Genomic DNA, 25115 nt, shown 5'->3' on the forward strand with positions numbered 1-25115 from the left:
AAAACTGATATTCTGCAAGATATTCCATAAGAGAGTTCAATAAATTCAGTGCAAACTATTTCTCAATATATGATGGATGTCACAACTTTGATTATGAATTAGTTCATAATGCAATTTTAGCACATCCTGTTTCTACTCATATACTTCACACAACATAACAGGTTTGCTGCAATCACAGAAACATCTTAAAAAAGTTAAAAACTACTCACTTCTAAGGCAAAAGTGCTTTATCTGTACACGTTCTACTAGGAACTGCTGAATCTCTAGGAAGAAAGATACCTCACCAGAATCCAAAACAGACAGCAGACATTCTACAGATGCAATTAGGAGCATTTTCTGGTTCTATAGCTTTCATGGAGGAGAATGCATAGAAAAGTACCTTTAAGTCAATACACCCAGCAAGTGTAATCTGCCATCAATTCAGAAAACTTCTCTGCAAGAGAAGCACTGACAATGATATGACCAAGTCTAATCACCCGTGTCCCACGACCTCAGAGAGTAAGTGCCAGAAGTCTGAAGGACTTAAAGCACCGATACCCTTTCTAGAAATATTTTAAATCTGTTTTAGCCTGGAGTAAATAAGTACACTTACATAGACAAGAGAAGCTGTAGACAATAAGCAATTGTGAACACGAGGCAAACTGTGAATCTCAAGGAGAGTGCCCACGCTTCAGCCCCGCTGTGCAACCACCTTCACCAACATCAAACATTCAGTTGGCAGTGGAGAAAACTGACATACATAACCACAGAAAAGTGGTAGACAGGCTTAGACCTGGGTCCAGCCAACACTAGTGCAAGGAAGATGATTTTCATACCTTTATTACTTGCTTGCAGCTTTTTGCCTGCATCTTAAGAGAAGCACTTACACCTTCTTCCCCTCAATGTATGTCCACTTGGCAGTGTAAGGGCTGAACCAGTCTTACAGCAGTGATACTGACAGAAAATTTGAAACATTTCAAAAAATCACTGCTCTCATAAGCAGCAACTGCAAAATGCCAGAGGCAAAAATTTTTAATTATTCAAACCCTGTACTGAAACACTCGCTTTCTCCTTTTCCTAAAGCTACCACTTTAATCCCATTTTATCAATGTGAAAAACCTGCAGATCTTCCTCATGAGGAGGAGAATGCTCAGATTAGGAAACTTGCATGCTTTTTTCACTATGGGTTTGCATCTCTTTTACAATCGGATTTTCAGGTCAGCACACTGACATGGAAGGAAATGTAACCAAAAAAAATATATCTTTTAACAAAGCTGCTATCTGCAATCAGTTCTTTCCAGGAATGAAACACTCAACCTTCCAGGACAGCACCAGATATATTTGTATAAAATATATTTGTGATAGAAATGAACAAAAGAACAACAAGGCTTCTTTACAGATTTCCTCATACAAGACACGAAATCCTTCTGTATAGATAGTTGCTATGGTGCAGACTTAAGGGGAAAAAGAGGGGAGATCAGACTTCTTGTTTACAGGTTTCCAATATGCTCCACTTGATCCATCTTGAAATTGAAACCCTTTAGCTTCCTGTCTTAAGGCTGTCAGATAGAGAACAAACACAGTGTTAGCAATTTTACAAAACCCCCACATGTTCTGCACAGAGCTACAGAAAAACATCCACGTGGATTAGGCAACAGACAGGAAGGACAATATAGTTTCAAAGAGAAAAGAACCCATACTAAATCCTGAAAGACTTATTCAAGGGCAAAGAGACTTACTCTAGGAATGAAATGCCAGATTATCTCAGAACATTGTCAACACTTCACCACAATGTAACATGGACCTATTAAAAAATACACCATTTTGACATTCTCAGGCAAAATCCTGATTCTTCTGAGAACTTCTTAGACACAGGTTTTATCCCAACAGGTATGCCTGTCTATTTACAGGTTCAAGAAGAGTAAGACAAGGACACTTAAGGTAGGATTAAACTTGCAGTAAGACACCTAAACCATGCAGTCCTCTACAGTCAAAAAGCCTACAGAGAGATTCGGCTTACTCTACAGCAGACATTTGGGGTCTAATTCAAGTACCTAGACATAAGTAATTGCTGTCAGTTTAAATGTTCTGGCAGTTTCACCTCACTTCCAGTTGCCTCTCCTGTAAACCTTGTATCCATCAGCATTATGCAATTTTTACCAATGCTTCAGAGATCCTAGCTGGCAACTAGTTCAGGCACATGACCAGAGGGCTACTATCCAAGCCCCAATGACTCTACCAAGGACATTTTCACCATCTATGAACAGAATATGAATAGATAGCATAGAATCTTGATGCAAAAGTATAAAACTTAAATGTCCTTCATCAATCATGAACAGAATGCATCCTTTATTCTTTTGACAACTGATCAGAATATAGCTATCACTTGTTGAATACTCCAGCTGTTCTTTACCATGGTTTGGGGGTTATACAAGAGATTTGGCCTTTGCAATTACTTCTTTAGGGTCCTATGTTTTAAAGAAGCTGCCAAATGTAATTTCTTCCCTAGATCCCTTAGTCACTTGCCAGAAGATTAGACCAGAACCTTTTTGCCAAAACCTTCTGTTTAATCTGTCTGCATGAACTGCCTTAACCGATTTTTTTTTCAGTATGGTGTAAAAAACCCACTTATACAGGACAGGTTAGTTCTCCCATTCAGTCAGTGACCAGTCTGGTTCTGTCATACACTGTGCTTCCACTAAACATCCAAGGTGAGGCAGAAGCAACTGCCTGATCCAGGGTAATTCCAAGGAAATAAATGATGCAGTGTTTCTAAAAAAAGTACAAAATTCCCTTCATGGACAGAGATGCCTTTAAAGACCTCCAGAGGGAGATCCTGTCTAATTTTTAGCATTTAAATTGCTTTGAACATCCATCTTGGGCATTATAAGTGACATCATCAGCATCTTGCTACAGCCTGAACATTCAGCTCAGTCAGGTTAGGAATTCAAAACTCAATAATAAATAGAAAAGGAAACAAGGTCTGTGACTATTTTCAAATTCTATAGCAGTTTTCTTGCTCTCTTCAGACTGCCATTTATTTATCCCCTGCCCCCAGTGTTGCTGTTTGCCTTAATCTCTTTCTCTTTCTTTACCTGCTTACTGTTTGCCCAAAGTGTAAAAATATTATTTTCCATATTGTCATATATGCCTGGAAAATTTAACTAATGCCCCAAACCATTTACTCCCCACTGTCAGCAAACAGCCTAAACTGAAACAGAAGCATCTAATCTGTATTTGTGCTACCACAAGCACTACTAGAAATTTGAAGAAATAAAAAATAATACACTAGAGGTTACCGGCCTAGACTTCTTTCCTTTTTTTTTTTTTTTGTTCTTCCATCTTCTGGGATTTGTTTCCATGGAAAGATATTAATCTGCTGGCTGTTAACCCAGAAGCCTTCCTGACTATGTTCTGCTGACAGAAATCAGACCTTCACTAAGGGCAGACTGGGACAGAACAACTACTAAGTTTTAAACACTGGAGAAAGCATTGCCCCTTCATATTTACAGGCACACTTTCCCATTTATTTAACAAGCATCAGAATGATTCTGCTAATGTAGATATATTCCATTTCTCACATCTTAGAGATAAGGGATACTGTGCAAGAAAGGCATCCAAGTGCTTCTTTAGCTACACTCCTTACACACAATCCACCCAATAGTAAGAATATTTAGGAGAGTCACGTAGTTCCCATGGAGAGAGAGCTGAGATCTTGTCAGATTCTATTCCAAATCTACTGAAAACAGAAGAGCTTTTGCCAAGTCAATTTTGGCAAGTGTTTCCAGCATTATCCTGTCTTGCCAAATAGCATTTAGATTTTACTGGACTTATTTACTTATTCAGTATTCTCAGAGAAGTGGAACTATTTGTTGCTGTAGAGAATTTGGCTTACTTTGAAGACCTGGAACACATTTAAAAGATGAATCAGAGACTGACTAACTTAGGAATTTGATCTGTTAACCTCAGCTCATAGCAATAGAGCATGCTCAGTGTTAGAAGTAACCCATAGTGCAGCTACTTCAGGTCTGAGACCAGCCAACTCTCTGAACTCTAAAATGACACTTTTAACATGCTGTTTTTATATAACCAAGCTCTATCCCTCTCAAAAATACCATCCAACACAAGCTGTAAGATGATGCTGACAATTCTCTTTAGGGGTCAAAACAGCACAACCATGTTTTATGGGAAAAAACCCAAACCATTAGCATTTTTTGCTGACTGCATGGAGATGAATCCTCTAAAGGCTTGATTTTCAGAAGACACCAAGCATCCAGTCTCTCTCTCTTTTTCTCTCAGACACAAAGGTACATCTTTTTAAGACACCCTAAGTTAAAGGCTGATCCCTCTCATGCTGTTGTCCACACACTCACATCCCACAGAGCCGGTCAGTGCTCTACTTCCACCCTGTCAGCGAGGCACGCAGGAATGCTTTTGATCAGATGCATCAGAGGTACACTGGTGACATATTTTGCCTAACAGAGTCATGCTCCACTGCTCAACACAGAAAACCGACTGAAAATATTTAAGTATTTCAAAAATGTTATCTGCAGCACTTGTTTTCAAGCTTTTGGTACTGTTTCTCCCATGCTTGTCCATTCCACATTTTCAGCTTTACTAGCTTGTTTTTTCCTCTTTTTTAAAATTTATTTGCTAAGACAGACATTTATTCTTCATGCCTCCCTCTATTCTCCCATCTCCTGACACTGCCCACTGCCTTGCAATAGAGAGCAACCTTGCCTTCCTTTTTCCAACACAGAAGCTATGTACTAGGTCATTGCCATGGTTCACCTATCCTCAAAGCACATACTGCCTTGAAAAAAGTACAAAATACCACATAGGCTTACATAGTGTCATTTTTCTAACCCCTCACTGTTATAATTCAGCCTGGAGGATATGTAAACATACCCTACACTTCTGGTTTCTAAACGTGTATGTGTATGTATTTTGGTTGCATTCAAGGTAAAGGGTACCACCTTGCTCCCTAAGAGATACAAGCAACCTACCATATGACCTGTTCCCATCTTCATTGTACCTTTCCAATATTTAATTTGCTTGCAAATCCTCAGGAATACCTGAGCATTTCTCTAGAGAAAAAAAAAACAAAAACAAAAACAAAAACAAAAACAAAAAAAAAAAAAAAAAAAAAAAAAAAAAAAAAACAAAAAAAAAAAACAAAAAAAAACAAAAAAAACCAAAAAAAAACCCAAAAAACCGAGAGAAAATAAATAATCAAAGCCTACCACTCTCCACCCCAGGGAAACACACTACTCAGTGACTTTTCTTCATGGATAGTTTTAAATCTGTTCACCAGATACATCATATCTAGACTTTTTACTATTTCAACTTTTTCTATCAGGATGTTTGGGCTGCCAAACCCAATATCACGTAATATATCATAAAGGCTAGTGTTTGTATGAGGCTATCAATGTGCCTGATTTAACATTAAATAAAATAAACAGACAATGTAACAAGTGTGTTCCATTTCCTGGTAGGATCTACTCAACTTACCTACTTTGGTCCAAGTTCTATTTCAGTATTTCTGTCCAAAACCATGTCAAGCTGACACTCTACAGGCAGTCGTAAACTCTACTCACCCAGTTAAGCCCTGGTACAATTTAGTTTCCATCTGTAACCTGGAGTGCACTAATTTTAGATTATCAATCCACCAAGTTTTTTCTATTACTGCTCTCCAATTCCTTGCTACAAGTTATTGGCATCTTCTAAGCTATGTCCTATTTTAATAGCAGTTGTTAAACATCATCCTGGATTGCTAAAGTTGAAAGAATGCCATCAACATTTGTATCTGACTACACCCCAGCTTTTTAATCACAAGCCTGACAAGTCTATAGAGTATTGTCTTTAAGCACTACTATGTAATTGACTTCTACCTGATCATGAGCACCATCATTAAAATCCTTTTGTGTCTAATAAAAGTCTTTCTTTCTTTTTCTGACTGTCCAGCTGTCCTGCCTCCAATCCATGACATTTTCATACTAATTTTATACATTGCTTCATTATCTGCTAATTTATATTCATGGAATAAAGGCTGACAGATATCTATTTAGGGATTTCTTGTGGCAGGAGGAAGGGAAAGAATATTTTAAAGCACCACTTCCACCTCTATTCTCAGACATTTTATCTTTGCTATCTCCCTTGATTATGGATTTTTCCACAACTAGTAAGATTTTTGTAAGCCATTCAAAAGAGCTACACTTTTTCAGTTCATATTTTATCTTTCCCTTTGTGTTGTTCAAAAGCTTTCTACCTTTTGAATTTCTTCCTTTGAGGAAAAAATACTGAATTCATCTGACTACAAACGGGCTTCTATGAGCACAGATATGTACACCTGAGGTAGTTATCCCAGACTGACTTTGAAGCAGAAGGAGAGAAACAAGCAGAGCAACTGGGGACAAGTCATCCCATTCCTAAATGTGTATCTAAAATAAAACATATAAAATTGTCATGTAAAAGGGCCTCCCCTTATTCATTAATGTAAGGCTAGAACAGTGCAGCTCAGATATATTTAACTGCAGCACAGCTGTAATAAGTTCAACAATATGAATGCTTATCATAGGTATTTCCTACCAATTTTTATGAACAATTAGAATCCCACAAAGTATTCAAAGATAATTATAACCACACTAACCCACTGTGGAACAGAGAAATTACATTTCCAGTAGACTTCCACCTTAAGACATGACCATATTTATTTTCAGAATGCTAATAATTCCTATTAGTTTCTTTGTGAAAAAGCTTATGTATTCATAGAATAAGCATTGTTGAAGTACTTCACTGATTCTCAGATACCTGTATCATTGACCTGTCAATGGCTGCCACCTTTGCTAAAAACCGTACATCTCCAGGGTCATACCCCTGGGCCTCATCTAACAAGCTCTGCAGAATACATACAGCCATTTCAAGTAAGCCTGACCTGTGTCTTTCAAGTATTGCTGAAGATGCTTCTGTACATTCAAGTTTCTCTAAGAGCTTTAGAAGGTTTAGCAGAGAGGACATTACACCAACTCTGCAGAGCCATGCTGCTTCATATGCTTTTCCCTCTGCGCCTTGTTGGGTCTTGCCCTTGCCCTGTAAATCTAGGACCTAAGCCAGTTTCCTTGCTTTCACTGCTTTCCATGCATTACATAGAAGCTCCAATTACTGCCTGGAGTGTCTTAAGGGACATCACTACTCAAACAAAAGACCAAAATCCCTCATAGCAGGTATGATTTCAAGGAGATAGCAAGTAAATTTGTTTCATATAGGCTTTCTGCCATTTCATCACTGTTTAGGTTAAGCTGTGAAAAACCCCTCTGTATGTTTTGAAAACATTTCGGGATGTTGATGAGGAACATTTATAGTTAGAGAATTAATCACTGCTATGAATCCCAGAATCACATCAGATATCTAGAAAGGCTTTAAGGTTACATAGCTTTTAACAATCAAAATAGAGGAACTTCAAAGATCATTCTAGCCTCCATAAATTAAATTGCTGGCACAGTAATAAGATGCTTGCTCTAAAGGAACAGCAGCATTTGTACCCAAGTATTCAGCTGCTTTATTTTTTTAAACCCCTAATTTCTGATAAAGAGCTTCAGATAAGCATATATTCCACTGAATAATGTCATCATCTACAGGCAGAATGTTAGCAACTAATTGTATTAGAAATTCTAGAACACAAGGCTGGTTTACTCTGCACAGCATGCACATCTAGGCAATGGGTAGGAAAAAACCTAAGCCATTTGCACAGCTTCCTTTGCCTCTTTCTTCTCCTTGTTCTGTGATACAGGTGTGTGTATACACATATATACACACACACAAATAAAAATACAAGGCAGAGTATATCAGCCTCATATCATGGAACTTCTTAATACAGTTAGTTTCAAGCATGCATCTATAAAAACATATATAAAGGAACATTAAGGGTACACAAGTTGTTATGCAGAATGGTGAAAATCTTTCTGGAGGAATTAAAATGTTTTCACTGTTCTGCATAGAACACAGCAGCTTCCCCAGAAATAGAAGCACACATCAGAAATGCAGCTATCAACACTGCAAAGTCAACACTGCAATATGAAAATACTAATCCTATTATCTAAGTATACAGAAAGTGAGGAGGGCAAAGGGAAAAAGAGTACTATAAACATTACTGTAAGAACATCTGTTAGCAGCCTATGGCCTTCAGCAGAGTGCGCAAACTCTACCCAAATCCTTTACTAAAACAGAGTAGTTAAAAAGGTTGTTGACTGATTAACCTTTTATTTCTGAAACCAAGGAAAAAGGTTTGAAAAGGATTGAAAAAGTTCAGGTCCATAACAGAGAATAACAGCATTACAGAACAACTGGATGTGGGAGTTATTTCATGTGCAGGCTGTGATGAAGACAAAAGCAAGCAGTTTAAGTTGCATCTAATGAATAAAGGTGAGTCAAGGAAAGGCGGAGACAAGTGATATGGTGAAAGCAAAGCGACAAGAGATCTCTGCACAGCATCCCAGAGAGCCAAGTCCTCTGTCCTTACCCAAGAAGGGTTACAAAAGGAGTGCAATGAAGAAGACAGAATGCCTCAGAGCTCCTCCAGGTCAATGCTCAAAGACCTACTACTGACTGAAATACACCCGGATGCTCAAAGGAGATTGCAAAAAAATTGCTCTAAGCAACATCCCTCTCTTCCACTGCTAGTCTGGCCTTGCTACAGGCAGTAGTTCTTGGATTAAATTTCTACGCTGTGCACTATGAAAGGAAGTATCTATTTAATCAAAGGATGTACAAGGAAGGGGGAAGAAAAAATACTTTAGCAACACAAGACAAAGTTACAGAAAGTATTTCCAATTTATTCACAAGAAAAATCCAAGTGCCAATAACAGGAAGCCTGAATTGGAGGGAAATGCTGGCTATCCATATTAAATTAAGAGATGTATTGTTAAATAAAAGCAGCTATGTTGACATCCACAGCTAAAAAGATGCCTCAAGCTATCATCTGGAAAAACACTATGTCACTGCATGGCACGTGGCTTCCTTTCCCATATCCTTTGTTCATTTATTTGTTTCATAATAACTATCTGAAGCTTTAGGAAAAAACCAGAGGAGCCTGTATATGACCATAGGAAAGAAAATGGTGTTCATGGATCTTGGTCTGTAAATTACTGCTTAAAGGGAAAAAGTTATATGCCAAATTCAACTCAATTCACTTCAACTCAAAAGGATCATCCTTTCTAATTCAGATATTTTCAGTGATACAGGATTAGTTCATCTTCTTTTATTCTGTTTCTAAACCACACAAGCACATTGTTAAATGCCTATTTCACATGTAATTACCAGAAAGAACTTCTCAAGAAACAGGGTGATTAAACACTCACTTTTAAAGGAAAGAGTTAAAGCACATATCTGAACAATATAGGGTTTTGAGTGCAGCTTGAGTAGGAACAGCAGCTCAGTACTGAAAGCTTTCCATTCACATAATCACCTGTATTTTCTTCATAACAAGTGCATATGTAGGCAGATGGATTGGGCTGTTTCCAACAGCTGCCCTGTCATTTTAAAGATGATTTCCATAAACAGCATGCAGATGTAAATAGCACTGGTCAACTTTCCTCTTTTGATTCCCTCCTTCCTGGTTGGCAGACACAACTTCTGCAGAGTCAAAACCAAGACCCCTCAGACAAGACCTGTTTTTTCTTTTCAAAGAGGGCTGGGGAGTGAAGAAGCTTTTTAAGAATACCTTGTTAATTCCATAGATGTGTGAAGAAGGCTCGACTAGACCTATATCTGAAAGCCAGAGCCTGAAAAAAAGACCCTGCCTCCTCAGGGAGACTGTGAACTCAACAAGTACCAGGTAAGACAACATACACCAATATTTAAGGTAAGACAAAGCTAGCAGCCAGCTGCTATTTAAGACAGAAAATAAGGGCCACTGCTCTAACACTCTTGTATTGGGTTTGCATGGCCAGGTTTCAGGAGCAGTGGAGACTAAAAGGGTGGCTTCTGTGAAAAGCTCCCAGATGCTTTCCCCATGTCTGGCAAAGCCAATGACAGCCAGACCTGCTGTTGGCTAAGACCGAGCCAGTCTGAGAAGGTAGTAGTGCCCCATGATAACATATTTAAGAAGGAAAATAAGTTATTGTGCAAAAATAATTTGGCTCAAAGAAGAGAGGAGTGAGAATATGTGAGAGGAACATTATGCAAACACCAAGGTCAGTGGAGAAGGAGAGGGAAGAGGTGTTCTAGGCACTGGAGCAGAGATTCCCCTGCACTCTGTGGGAATGCAGAGATTCACCTGCAGCCCATGGAAGAGACCCACAACTGAGTAGGTGGAAGCCCAAAAGATGGTGTGACCCTGCTGGAAGTCTGTGCTGGAGCAGGCTCCTGGTAAGGACCCACAGAACCATAGAGAGAGGAGCCCATGCTGGAACAGGTTTCCTGGTAGGACTTGTGACTCTGTGGGGGATCCACACTGGATCAGGCTGTGCCTGAAGGACTGAACCCTATGGAAGAGTGACCCATGCTGGAGCAGTTCACTAAGAACTTAAGTCCGTGGGAAGGATTAACACTGGAGAAGTTCCTGGAGAACTGTCTCCCATGGGAGGGATCCCACGCCTGAGCAGGGGAAGGACTCTCCCTGAGCACTATCAGGAACAATCTGGGATGAACTGATTGTAGCCACCATTCTCCATCTCCCTTTGCCACTGTGGGGGAGGAGATAGACCCTGGGAAGGATGGAGGAATGGGGAAAAGGTGCCTTTAAGCTTTGTTTTACTTCTCATTATTCTGCTCTAATTTTAAATGGTAATAAATTCAATTAATATCCCCAAATCAACTCTGTTTTGCCCGTGACAATATTTGGCAAGTGATCTCCTTCTATCCTTATTTCAACTCATGATCCTTTTGTTTTGCTTTGTTTTCTTTCCCTGTCCAGTGGTGGAAGGCAGTGATAAGAGTGGCTTTCATGGGTGCCTGGCATCCAGACAGGGTCACACCACCATAAATTCTTCTGAAGTTTAGCCCTAGCAGTTTTTAAGCGGTAGTTGGCACAAGAGCAGGTTACGTGTCTGAAGCTGCTTTTTACAAAGAAAACTCATGTGCATGTAGTGTGATTAGAGAGGCTGAAGAAAACAGTCCCAACATATTACTACATTTTCCAAGAGGAAACATGCTGAACTTTGAGACAGTACGTAATTCAGGAAGAAGAGTAATAGAATGGGTATTGAAAGAATTTCCTGCCAAAGCACAAATATTATCAATATGTAAATCTTCACAGGAGGTACTTAATGCTTTTGATATTAAATACTCTGTCTATGCAAGTCTTTTCCTATTGCTCAATCCTCTTCAAAACTACTGTGAAGCTTTCCAGACAAGGCGATTATGTCAAGAATCCTCTGCCTAGATGGCATTTCTCAAGTGCATCCAAGTCTCATAAATTTCATTATAAGTTCACTTAAAAAGTTCTCATGATTTTCAATAAAGCCAGCTTTAGGCCCAGAAAGACTCCTCTAAGCACTTGTTATTTGTTAAACCACAACTCTGTTCATTACTATTCTATTTTGGCAGCAGTAACACTCACCTCTGTAATTCACAAATGTAACCTGACTGTTGCTCATAATTCCCATTTTTTTTCCACCATAAGCACCAAAAATTCAGCTACTTCTACAACCCATCTAAGCCATACACTGAGCAACTACCTTGGCCCTGAATTAAATTTGCAATTATTTTAAATCAAATGCTGTATTTGTTGAATTTTCTTTTTCTGAGTTCACTACAAGCTTTTCAGAGTCACTTACATCTGCAATAAAAGGCTTTTGGAAGTCTCAGCCCATTTCACCTGCTCCATCTGCAGAGAAAAAAAAATCATCAACCTAAAATCACAGCTTCATCAGCATCTGTCCTAATTTCAAATCCATATACTATCCAACTAAACTATCATCTTTCAAGATATTTACAGCCAAATAAATAACTGGCTAAGAAGATATGTCTTCTATCTTCCTACATTTTAATTAGCAGGCAACTCAAAGCCACTAAAAATGCCCATCCCTCTTCCCTCCTCCTCTCAGTCTTCCCATGTGACCCCTGCTCACATCATCTAAATTCCACTTTGATAACACTGGTCTTGAATCAGACTGTAAATCCTTTTTGGGAGACCTCATACCTTACTATGAACAAGAAGTGTGCAAGATGATGTACAGTGCTAATCCTAAGAGGATTTTCAAGCATTACTGAAATACAATATAATTTGAACCTGCCAAGTATACAAATCTTCACTGAATGCTATTTGCAAAACACAGATCAGTGAAGTTTCTCAAACATAAAATATGGGGATATTGCAGATACTGTTTTACCTACCTACATGACTATAATGCTTTGTAAGAACTCTGGCCAGGACAGTAACTCCTTTACAAAAAAAGTCACAAAGTCTGGAAAGTCTTAGGGTACCTGTATCTTATGTGAAATGTAAAGGGACAGAGTAATGTTTAGATTATGTCCTCTCATACGTTTATACAAACATGCACACAAACATATTTGAGAAAGAAGGATACTGACAACAAGAAAAAAAGCAATTAACAACACAACTCGCTTTACCAAAAGCATAGATATTTAAGCACACGTACCAAGCAGAGACATATCTTCTATATGTTCTCTCAAGAAGGAATTCACTAGTGCTTTTATTATCAACTTTAGTCAGTTATGTGCTACAACCTCACTGCTCTTTTCCTGGTATGATAGCAACCACCCTTAAGTAGTGTCCCAGTCACATAAATTGTTCTCTATCTCATGGTCATTATTTTAGCAACAGGGTACACCCACACATATAATTAACTGGCAGGACTGGAATCTCGAAATTGCCTCAATTGACTTAGAGAAAAGTATGAATCAACTTTTAGCATTTCCTCCTTTTTTTTTTTTTTTTTTTCTTGCAAGGGAGAGTGAAGGGGAAGATCACTGAACCTCAAACAGCTGAGATGCTATGATACATCAGAGGTTAACCTGGACACATGAAATCTCCCTGACCTCCCCATCGCTATGATACATCAGAGGTTAACCTGGACACATGAAATCTCCCTGACCTCCCCATCATTTTTCAGATTTGGGCCTCCTCCAGGAAAAATAAATTTTTAATACTTCCCCTCCCCCCCCCCATTTTTGCTTACTGGTGAATTTCTAGTTTCCAGAAGTCCTTTAAGTGATTATTTCCTACAAGGCTTAGCATTTCAAATTCTAAATGAACTGATAAAAATGTGAAATAATCTTGTGAAAACTTTCTAGTGGAGTCTAAAATCAAAGCCAAGCAATCTGTACAAACAAGCAACTCTGAAAACTTAGAACCAAGTTTGCAGTTAAAAATAAAACCTCATTCCATTTTTGATTCTTCCTAACAGAGATTGGATGATTTATAGATATTAAGACACAGACATCCCAAGAAAGATTAAGCAGTATCTAGAGAAGCTTGGCCTAATTCATATGCCTGTGATAAATGAAATAAAAGTTTTAAACAGACATCTATGTTTTAGGTGTCAAACATTCTTGACGTCTGTGGCAGTTGGCAGCTGCAAACATCCGACTGAAAGCCCCATCTGCTGCTTCACAGCTTCCAGTCGAGGATGTTTACAGTCGCTCACTGTCAACAGCAATACACATTCCTTGGCTGTTTATTTTATATTATTAACATGCAGAAGCCTCCAAGCAGGTTAGTTAAGATCTACTACAACTTCTGTTGCTGTGTTGCTGCCCACAGATGTAGACCGGACTCTTTTTATAGCATTTACTAATGAAATAAAGTATAACTTCCAGAGGAACATTTACAAACAGCCAGGCATATTTTCTACTCAAGCATTACACTTCTAGTACTATGTTGCCTGTTTTACACCCAGTAAGAATTAAATAAAGATGTACAAAAAGAGTAACTTGCTGCCACTGTTGTATTTTTGTTCTCCAAGAGACTTGACCAATCCTGTCACATTCATATAAAAACCACACTACTCTACAACAAAGTTCACTTATCAGCACAGCAACTAAAGATAGTAACTGGCACCAAAATAGAACCAAACCAAACCCTTCCTAAGGGTATTTCACTTAAGTGTCTCGGATGGCTTCCTTCCCCTCAGAAAAGTGGGTGCAAGGAAATTATATGATATTGGAAGTTAGCTTATACAATATTTGCTTCTAAATAAAACCATGGAAAAAAACGCACCACCCAGCCCACAGGGGACTGTGGGGAAGAAAGAAGAAGTGGTATAGCAAGCTCTGCAAAGACTTCAATGAAGTTAAAGATTTCTACGAATTATCTGAGCTAACCAGTTGCTGCTACACTTCACATGGAATTGGCAGAACGGCATTTTTCACCAAATGAAAAAGCCAAAAAGATTTGGCATTACAGCATCTCAGTTGTACAGTTCTGCTGTTTGTTTTTTGTTCTATCTCCCATTTCCTTATTAAGTTAATGATGGGGAAAATTAAAGAGTAATCACTCAAGTATTTTACTGAAGTCATATGAAACCACAGCAGGCAAGCAGAGTGATTATATCACTCTAATTAGAAGGTGTTTTTCCTTGAAACTTTCTTACCCACAAATGAAATTACCACACTGCAAACCGAGTAGGTTATGAAAAGACTGTAGCTGGAACGCAGAAGCCTGTGGTGTATTTACTCAAACTGATAAGTGTGAAGGATCTCTATAAATCACTTTCAAAACTCAGGGTTATATTTTCTATACTAAAGTTAAGAAAATTAACCTTTCAGGCAGCAGGTGAAAACAAGCAGAATTATGCTAGGGCCTTTCCCTTTATTCAGTATAAACTTCGAGCTACTAAAGCTTCCTAGGGAATCATATTTTCTCAATGGGCCAAGTCACTAAGGAAACAAAGCAAACTTTATCAGTGCTGCACAACTCTACATTCCAGGAATTCCTAGCACTTGGCATCTATATACCACACCAGAGCCACAGGATCCACTCACCCTCTCCTTAGGAGAGCAATCATAACAAGCTATGAAACTCTCAGTAAGGTCCCCAACTTTACACAAAGTTGGCAACATGAGGAGGCAATGGCCTCTCCTGTGTGAGATCTACTGAAGAACAGGATGTAAGAAAATATATTTACTAAAACAATACTTTGGGAAAAAAGGAAAAGTGTTCCTCTCTTGGCAAGTCTCAATTATCACAAGCCAGCTAAGAAATACACTTAAATCACCTCGTAAAACAATATGCATAGATAGTAACAAAAACCAAAACAAACAAACAACCACAAAAAAACCCAAACCAAACCCAAAAAACTCTCAAATGCACAATATTGATTGCAGAATGGAAGTATTTCAACCTAATTACACCTACTCATGACACTAAAATTACCAATTAATTTGTAAATATACCGGCCTAATATCCACACCTTAAAGGGGGAACATGTAGGAAGGCTATAAAATGGAATTAATTAGATGAAGGACATTGTATCAGCAATCATATGCAATTCCACTCCATATATGGCTACCTTTCCATTTTAAAAACACAGATTTTATCTGTATGAAAGTCAAAAGATGGTCAATCTAAAACTGTGAGGCACTTTGTCACACAGTATGGACTGTTTTGCAGGAGAAGGCAATGAGTTGTCTTTACCACTCTGATGTTTAATTTGTAAAATATTCTTACAGAGATGTTTAGCTGAAAGTGCCCAAAACTCAAATAGTAAAAAACAGGACTTGATACATGCTGATTTGGATAAGGTGAAACATACCTGAACAGGTAAAATACAGGTAAGACAAAAGGAACAACATTCAAACATTTCAATGTCTTCATGAATTTATAGCTCATGTCCCAGAAGGAGAAAGAGGCAAACTGGTAGCATTTAAGGCCTGTTTCTGTGAATAAAAAAGCCTTCCACTGCTTTTCTCTCATTCCCCAGAAATTTCTAAGGCAGATGAATGGATTATTGGTGCAAAGAACTACAAAAACAAACAAACAAAGCAGCTAAACCAAAACTTGCTAAGTGCTCCTAGAATTCAAAAACAGGGCCTCTACCTTTTCTGTTACCTTCCATATAGACAAGGTGATAGGGTAACTCAAACAGGTAAATTAGTTTTTAATCATACCAGATTAACACCAGAATATCAACAAATGAAAAAGCAAATTAAAAGCTACATAGAATTTGCAAAAACTTAACTCATGGCAATTATTTCCTAAGTTGATTTATAGTTTACATTTTCAAATTTGCTTGGCAAAAACTTTAAGATCATCATTAAATATGGGAAAATATAATTCCTCCTCTTCCTGTCACTGACAGCACAGGAAGATTAAGCACACATAACTTATATGAACTCAAGTTCACAGCTGTTATGATACAGCATGAGTATCTCCAACTGTTGCAGATGAATCCAATTCTCCCAACTGCATTTGAGCTCTGAAATGCCTGAAGCAGCAGGCTCCCCCTGCACTAAGAAGGCAGTTGCAGACAAGCAGTTGAAATTACGCACCAAATGAGACACAAAACATCCAAACACTTGGGAACGAGATGTCAAAACTCTTGGTAAAATCATGAGCAACATGTAGCACCTAGTTTTCTTAAGCCTCTTCCCAAAATTCTCTCCTCAATGTCTAATCATTAAAGACTTTAATCAGCTTCTAATCCACTCAAGTGAATGAATACTACAGCGTACTTCAGTAGCATTATATCTGACAAAAAAAAAAAAAAACCAAACCAAAAACTTACTTCTTGGATATCAGCTGATCCTACTTCAGTCCCCTTCATAAGAGATATCCACACCTCTGGGGAGAATTACATTCTTCGTCCACCAAAGTCTGCTCCTCAGATTTCCAGGAATCTGTACCACATACATGAACAGAAGTTATTGTAATTCCAGAAGTTCAGCAGTTCAGATCGCATAGTTCTCATTATTAGGACTGTCTGCAAGAAGTCAGATAGCTTCTAACAACCATTATTACAACTGTGTCCTTTTCTGGTATTGTCATTTAAAACTTAGAAAGTGTTTAAGTGACACATTACTGCTGAATGCAGCTGTCTCTCAATTTGTGTAGATAAAGGTTAACTGCTAAGGCAGTGTAAGTATTCAGAAACAACCCTGAAGAATTTAAATTTCCCACCAGAAATGGCATAATGACTTCTCATTTATTATATTAAGAAATGTACAGATTACACAACCAAAACCAACCACATACTCAATCTCAGATTTAACATGATTTCAAAAAAGCAAAATCCCCAGAGCCTTTAAGATGGAGAAGAATTTATTCACACAATCATTCTAGAGGAAGAAGGACACAGAGAACTTCAGTGAAGATGGATGAGCAAACAGATACACAAAACAGAACTATAGTATTAAGCAAAACCCAAAGAAACAGAGACTGAGTAAAGCATAGAAAAAACAAAATAAGGAGAACCAAAGTAAACCAACCTAAAGTAGAGGGAGAATACACACATGACAGTTCTGAAACCTAAGTTATGAGCAGACAACAAAAGCAAAAGAAGTGCAGGACATAGCACTTATTAACTGAAATGTATATACTGAAAGCATATTATTTATCAATTTGCACTCCTGATACCTGCACTTGAGCCCATTCTGGATGTGCCACATAAATCAAAGAGTGAGGTTGTGCAATGCATTGATTACTCTCATCCCAAAGGTACTTGAACATTACCAGAAATTAGTTCTAGATGAAAGAGAACTACTGGGTACTTCATGAAGCAAAACATCCACTAAAAGTGTGCAGAAAGCAACTGTATTAAGAACACCATGACAAACATAACAGCAACATTTAAAGAACAAAACTAGAGTTCATGTGCAGCAAATGCACTAAACTTTGCACACATACTGACTGGGGCAATACACCTACTCAAGTCCCATTCTTCATTTATATCCAATACCTTCCCCTTTTCTTGGGTGTGACCAGGCTTATGAAATGAGGGAACAGAATGGGGCTGAACATCAGTAGTTAAACGCTTGCTTGTTCCCACAGTTTGAAATTAAACATTCTGACCTATCAGATAAAATGCTGACATCATACTGACAAGGCCATGAACCTGAATCTTGTTAATGTTAACCTGTATCCTCATCACCATGAAAAGGTCTTTCCACCCAGCTTTTCAGAAGCAGAAGTTACAAGAGACTAATAAGCACATGACAAAAAACCGCCCACCACGTTAAAAGACAGGCACAATTCAGTCCTACAAAGCAAGGAGAAAGCATTAGACTGACCACTGAAGCAGGAGAAGAGAGGGCTTACCAGCATAAGTGTCCTAGCTAAGACACTGGGGAAACTCCAAAGTGCTCAAAAAGCTACTACACAGCCATCAACACTGACATGCCAAAGAATGCACACACCACAAAGTTCTGCAAGAGAAGAAGGTAGTGAGCCCTTCTGGAACAGCTAAAATAGCTGTAAGAAATGACAGGTGGAAAGAGGGCACAAAGAAAGAAAAAACCCCTACTGATTAACTTCAGGCATTGGGAACTTAGAATTATACTTCTTCCTCACTTTCACCCCAAAGTCTTCAGTAAAAGTCACAGTTACTCTAAATGCTGTCCCCACACAGTTTTCCACAGATACAAACAGTACATATAGCTGCATTTTACTCCTGATAGCAGAAATAACTGCCCAGAGATTACAGAAAAGGAACAGAAAAAGAAACAGGACATATATGAAACCTTTTTCTATTAAAAAAAAAAAAAAACAAAATAAAAAACCAAAAAACTTTTCTGATGGTAAATAGTGAGGAAAATCCCTGATGGGTAAACATATATTTAGCAGTCAGCTAAAAATCAGAGCTATACATATCTTGACAGCTCCAAGAACACCTCTCAGTTGCTTAGACTCAGAGAAAGTTTATGATGAAATTGCTGCAAAAGCTTTAATTTAGAACATGTGTCACTAAGGAAAAACACTGAAGCAAGACCTGACTTTATTTTTCAAATGTCTTAACAACTAATCCCTTTGGGATTATGTCAGGCATGTCACATTAGGATGGCTTGGGCTCACCTTGACCAGTATGTTAAAATGCAACTGAACCCGTCTATGTATGCACTCTAACACATGGTTCTAAAATTTCAAATGGTTACAGACGAAATGCATCTGTGGATCTAATACTGATCAAGAACATATCATGTGTTTTATTCAATATGAAGTGTCATAGACAGAAGCAGTCTTACAGAATAATGTAAAACTTACTTTCTACACACCTGAATATAAAAGAGAAGGGGGAACTTTCCTGCATAAAAATCTATTTGCTGTGGCAGGCGGCTATTGTAAAAGATATATTTATACAGTACAAGTTTTTGGTACAAAGGATTACATATGCAAATGGCTGAGTTAATAAACCAGAGTTGAGAATGAGCTTTTTCTGTTCCTGTTAATTTATGGCCCAGTGCTACATTCCTTTCACGAAATGCCATAATCTTCAGAGAATGACTTCACATTATCCTCCTCAGAGTAATCTAGGAATGCAGATAGAAAGATTAACCATCACCTTCATAACATCCTCCCTCTTAACCCTCAAGGGTTTAGGTGCCTGATGAAGTTTTAGATATCATTCAAACTTTAAACATCCGTTCTTGGCTGCTACTGCCCTCCAACCACACAGCCTCCTGCCAGTGGGTACTTGTACCAACACTAATTGAACTAATACTGCACGTCCAAACCACCACGTGGTTCTCAAATCCCCTGCTCACCCTGTTGCTTCTCAACTGCTGAAGTGCAAGAATGTGCAACTTCCAGATCCGTCCTTTATCCCAACAACAATATAAGGAGTTTGGGAATACACCAGCTGCACCAGAAACCTTTTTATACAATACAAACATTAGGACAAGAAGAGTTCATGTTTAAATCCCCCTTTAGGCCTGCCTCAGCCACAATTCAAAACTTGGCTTTCACCCCCCGCCTTGAATGCCTGTGCCCATGTGGTGATGCCATCCATGCTTTGACAACTGCTTTCAACAGGAGAAGCTCAGTCCAGGAGCTTCTGCCACCACGTTCAAATCACTCCCGCAAATCAGTAAGATGACCCCTTTACAAAAGGGGACCCTGCTCAGGCATCTCATTCCAGGGCAGTGTTTGCAACTGCAAATAACAAATGGACTGACACCTCCACCTAGCTAGACCCAAGACTTAAGTCTCTATAAAAGCTAAGCTGCAGAGCAGATCTCTCTCTACATGTCCTGCTGGTCCCTGAGGCTCTGATCATTGCCCTCTGAGGTGACAGAGGACACCTTGCAGGGCCTTTTCCTGCAAGTACCACAGACGAAGTGGGTGCCAACTCTGCACTATGGCCATCAGGGCAGCTGCAGGTCAGGCATCTGCACACTCCAGCCCTTAAGCTACCCTAGATATTTTTCCTCCTCCTTTTGTCAACTGCACAGAAAGTACAGACATGCTCTTGGCACATTTATCTTCACTCAGCTTTCTAAAGAATCAGTGAAATGAATCACGTGTGGTACTTGTATTTATTCTACTAAAATAAACAGAACTCAACCACAGGATCACTTTTTAGTATTCAAAGCATTTGTGCGCTGGTGGACACAGCCCTGACAAAAATACTTGCTCGGATGACAACCCCTCCCTCTGTGGCTTTAACAGCTCCTAACAACACAATGTCAGGGCAGTTACGCGACTGCAAATGCACCTTGAACATCACATCTGTCTTCACAGTTCGGGGAAGGAGATTCTAGTACAAAAGCAGCATTGACAAAATAGCTCAGAAAACTACAACAGCAATACCAGGTCTCTAACTTTTTAAGCAGATTTATGACTAAGAGCTATTAATTAGTTTTCAATGGTAACAGCAAAGAGCTAATGATGTATTAGGAATCGCTGACACTGCATTTAACATTTAGTATTTCCCTCATTTCTCACTAGGTGACAGACTTACAAATTCATGATATGACACAAGAGGTCTCAACACATAAAAACTATAACCAACTATATTAGCCTCATTGGGAAATCTATCCAGAAAGTGAACCCAGTAAAAATTAATATTCACCCAGATCTTTTGACAGTGAGCGCATAAGTAATGCTTCCATTCCCTGTATGAGTTTGAGTTACAACAAAGCTATGGACAACAGCCATAAAAAGGTAGCATGCATATTAACATGGGTATATTAGGTTTGACTTTAAGAGCCAAGTTTTTGAGGGGGAGAGAGGAGTTATCTTCTGCAATCAACCTTTTTAAACTCAGCCTTCTCCATTCAAACAGCTGGCACATAGAAGAGCTTAAAACATAAAAAGCAAAGTGACCTAGTATGTTTTGACTCAAAGTAGATACAGAAGTAACCTTCAAGGTTACCTTGCCCTATGTGCGGCCTCAGGAAGGAAAAAACCACAGTTTCAGCAAAGGAATTTCTTGCCTGGCTGGAGGCCACACCCGCCACAACAACTGATGGCAGGAAAGCATTTGGATTCACAACTCTACCCGTAGCACCCAGCCGGAGGCGAAGCAAAACTTTCTCATTTTCAGAGGAGAAAAGAAACTCTTGCTCAATAAGTAGCAATTATGCTGCAGAATTTATATGCTGATCACGGCTGAATGTACGAGCACCAGATCAGTCAACCATAGCTTTAGTGCTTTGAGTATGATTAACAGAATGAACTTTCAAAGGTCAATTAAATGTCAACACATTTTAAAGAGATATTCTTCTTAAGCTGGGGCAATGTGTAACAGTACCTTCCAGAGCTGCTGTGCACTTTCATCTTAAAATTTTATCCATCTTATACTTACATGTACAGATATAAAGATGATAACTAATTAACCTTTGACAGAAAATAATGGCTATTTACGGTCCTGGCTTTTCTACCGCTAAGCTGTCTTTATTACTTGTGTCTAAGCAAGTATACAGCGATACTTGCCTCAAAATTTCATTTCAATTGTTGAGGGTGTGAGCAAAGTGAGACGAAAAGGAGCAAGCACAGTTTGAAAGTCTAATAACTTACTAAATGAAAATGAGAAGAGGCTTTTGATATGCAACTGAGCTGCCTCGATGTGAATCTGGGGGAGGATGGGAGGGACGAGACCGTAACTGAATTAATTATGAACGCATTAATCATGACTTTAGGCAGCCCAGCGATTTATCTCTTCATGTCTAAACATTTCTGAAAATTCAAACTTCAGCTAACTAGCTCAAGACATCTTAAAACAAACGCCGAAAAGCTGAACGCTTAGCATGATTCATTTAAGCTACCCCTCAAACCGGATGCTCAAATCATTAGTTAGTTTAAAAGTTAAAAAAAAAAAAAAGAAAAAACAAAAAACAACAAAGTCTCCATCTCAGTACAAACTAAAAGGATCAAAATCCCAACCAAGGCCTCTCAACAGTACCATAATCATTCTGACATGAGCAATATTTATTCAAGACCAGAGCTAAAGAATAATTTGAGAGTTGAGAAAAACCAGCAGAGAGCCGTACACTGTGCAGACGCCAGAAGAAAATGGGCCGGAGAGTTTTCTTTTCACAAGGGCAGCGGTCCCGGTACCTCTCCACAGGTAAGATTGTAACTCCACACAATTTTAGGAAGAGTTTTTTCGGAGGTTCCCGCTCTGGCCCTGACAGTCCCGCGAGGTTTTGGGCCAGGTGCCGCTTGTTAGCGCACGGGACGGCTCTCTCCAGACAGGGAGACAACCAGGACGGACAACTTTCCAAGTTCCTAAAAAGTTGCCAGACGCGGGGGCCGCCTGACCCCCACCGGCTCCGTGGGGCCGCCGGGCACGGCCGCCCCGTCCTGCCGCACCTGCGGCCCCGGCCGCAGCCCCGGGAGATGCGGGCGGAGCGGGAGCGCGGCCCGGCCCGCAGGTGTCCCAGGACCCCCGCCCGCTCCTTACCTGGACGGATCCCGCCCAACTTTCCCACTCTGGGCGAAACTTGGGGCAGACAGCGGACCCACTCCCGACGGCCACCTCCAGTCCAGTCCAGTCCAGTCCAGTTCAGTTCAGCCCAGCCCGTCCCGTTCCGCCCCAGCCCCCCGCCAGCCCGGCCACAAGGGCGGGGAAAGGGGGCGGAGGGAAGCGAACCCGCCCCGCGGCGGGCATTGTACGCCCCCGGAGCGCCCTTCCCAGCGGCTGAGGCGGCGTAAGCTCCTCCTCCCCTCGCCATGTTCTTTGTTTCTCCGGCTTTTCCCGGCCGTTCCCGGTGACGCCGCGGCCGCCCCGGCGGGGCCAGCGGAGCGGAGCGGGGCCGCCCCGGCCGCAGGTGACCGAGCGGCCGCCCCCGCCCGAGCGCCGCCCCCCCACCGGAGGGGATCCCGGCCCGCTCTGCCAATCGGCTCGGGGCAGGGGGCGTCTCGGCCAATGGGGCGCCGGGGAGCGCGGAGAGTCCCGCGCGGAGCCAATGGGGCGGGGCGGCGCGGCGGACGGGCCCGCCTCCCCCGCGGCGCGCGGCGCGGGGCGGCCGGCGGGGGCAGCGCGCGGGGCCGCCCGGGGCGCGCAGGGCTCGGGCCGGGCCGGGCCGGGCCGGGCCGGGCCGGGCCGGGCTGGGCTGCGCGTCCGTGAGGGTCCCGGCGACACGGCCCGGCCCGGCCCGGCCTCGCCTGCCCGCCCGCAGGCTTGTTCGGAGAAGCGGCAGGGGTGGAAGGGAAAAAGGACTTGCGAAGAAGCTGAGTGACGTTCCCAGCTGGGGGTCCGGAGAGAGGAGTTGGTGGCGACCAAAAGCCGCTCTCGAGTCGTCCTTACTTCAGTTTTGGATTGTTGGGACCACCGAGTCCTTTATATAGCCAAGAAGTGAGCAGAAGAAATAGTAATGATAGCTCAGAGGTGAAAACCGCCACCTTGGGTCTCACTGTCTCGTCAAGGCTATCACGGAACTGCCGCGATTTGAGATCACCCAGTCCGACCGTCCACCTGGTACTGCCACTGTAACCCTAAACCACATCAGCCAGCGGCACAAGCGGACGCTTCTCGAGGGATGGTGACTCCACTGCCTCCCTGGGCAGCCATGCAGTGCCTGACCATCCTAATAGTGAAAAATCTTTTTCTGTTCTCTAATCTGAATCTCCCCTGTCTCAAGGTCACTTCCTCCAGTCTTCTCACTATGTTAGGCTCATTTGGTGACCCACAAGTATGCACCACTCGGTCCTACCCTGTAAGTTACAACTATGCACCTCAAAACTGGATATGCTTATTGTTTATTCTAAAAATACATATTCTTGTTGCTTAATGCTTGAACTTCTGTCATTATTCCAGTCCTCAAGGTCGGGCAAACCCTTTTTCAGGCTATCCTGATCTTTCTCCTGGCCGTTCCTCCCAGCCACACCATCAAATGTCACTGGCGCAGTCCATAATTTAGGGCATGGATGGACCTGTTACACTTTAGATAGGTATGATGCCTGATCCTTCTGGAGCTTCTTTCTGTGAGAGAGCATCTCCTCTGTGGCATCTCTTTTTAGCCAACTTCTTACCCATGCTGCAGCATCTCACCAACCCCTGTAACAGCTTTCTGTGAAATCCTGTACCAAATGCTGACTGAGGTCTAGTCATGCCGAATCTCCTGCCTTCTCCTTATTCAGGAACCTTCCTCTGCTCACAGAGGGTTCTGGGTTTGCTTCACAAAATGTACCTTTGGTAAAGTCCTGTTGCGTTTTATCCCACTTTCCACTTGCACCTATTTAATTGTATTCTCCTGACATACTTGCTCTCAATCCTTAGTGACTAATGGCCGCAGACAAGGAGTCTGCAGTTGTTGGTGCTGATTATAAATGCTGGCAGTAAAAGCTCACTGGTGAATACCCCATGTGGGCTTCCTCCTGGGAAGCACACCTCTTGCCCTTTTATGGCCATGGTAGGAGTCCCACACCATAGATATGACAGTAATAGAGACTAATTCCTGCTTGTATGCCATACACCGTGTCTTGTGGCCATTGAAGACTCATCAATATTATGATTAACAAAAATAGATATGGCTAACTTGGATTTTTCTCCTGCACAGTGCATGAAGGTCCTTCTTTCTCAGCCTTTAGTCTTGAGAGATGAATATCAGTGTGCAAGCACCCCTCCTGTGCATCTCAAAACAGAGCCTGGGCTTGGATTTTTTTTTTCTGTATTTCTGTTTCTCAGTTAAAATCTGACCTACTGATCTGATTTGGTACTTTTCTGGTGTCTGCAGATTTTAGCCCAGAGGTTCAGGCATTATTATTGTTTACAAGGCTTGCATTTCCATCACGGCCAGGG

The 25115-nt window shown here is 40.7% G+C and overlaps 1 protein-coding gene across 2 annotated transcripts in view; it reads right to left on the minus strand.

Moving 5' to 3' along the window:
* The window catches only part of OGFRL1 (opioid growth factor receptor like 1), an 80349-nt gene extending 57157 nt beyond the window's left edge, over positions 1–23192 (minus strand). For both annotated transcript variants that reach the window (XM_068183768.1, XM_068183767.1), the window contains exons 1-2: positions 22776–23192; positions 16665–16776 (exon numbers count right to left, since the gene is read on the minus strand). In XM_068183768.1, coding sequence (XP_068039869.1) covers positions 16665–16703 — 39 coding nt within the window. In that variant the 5' untranslated portion in view covers positions 16704–16776; positions 22776–23192. The remainder of the gene's footprint in view (positions 1–16664; positions 16777–22775) is intronic.
* Positions 23193–25115: the final 1923 nt, after the last annotated feature.

Source organism: Anomalospiza imberbis, chromosome 3 (assembly GCF_031753505.1).
Source record: "Anomalospiza imberbis isolate Cuckoo-Finch-1a 21T00152 chromosome 3, ASM3175350v1, whole genome shotgun sequence".
In the NCBI taxonomy this organism is placed as follows: Eukaryota; Metazoa; Chordata; class Aves; order Passeriformes; family Viduidae; genus Anomalospiza; species Anomalospiza imberbis.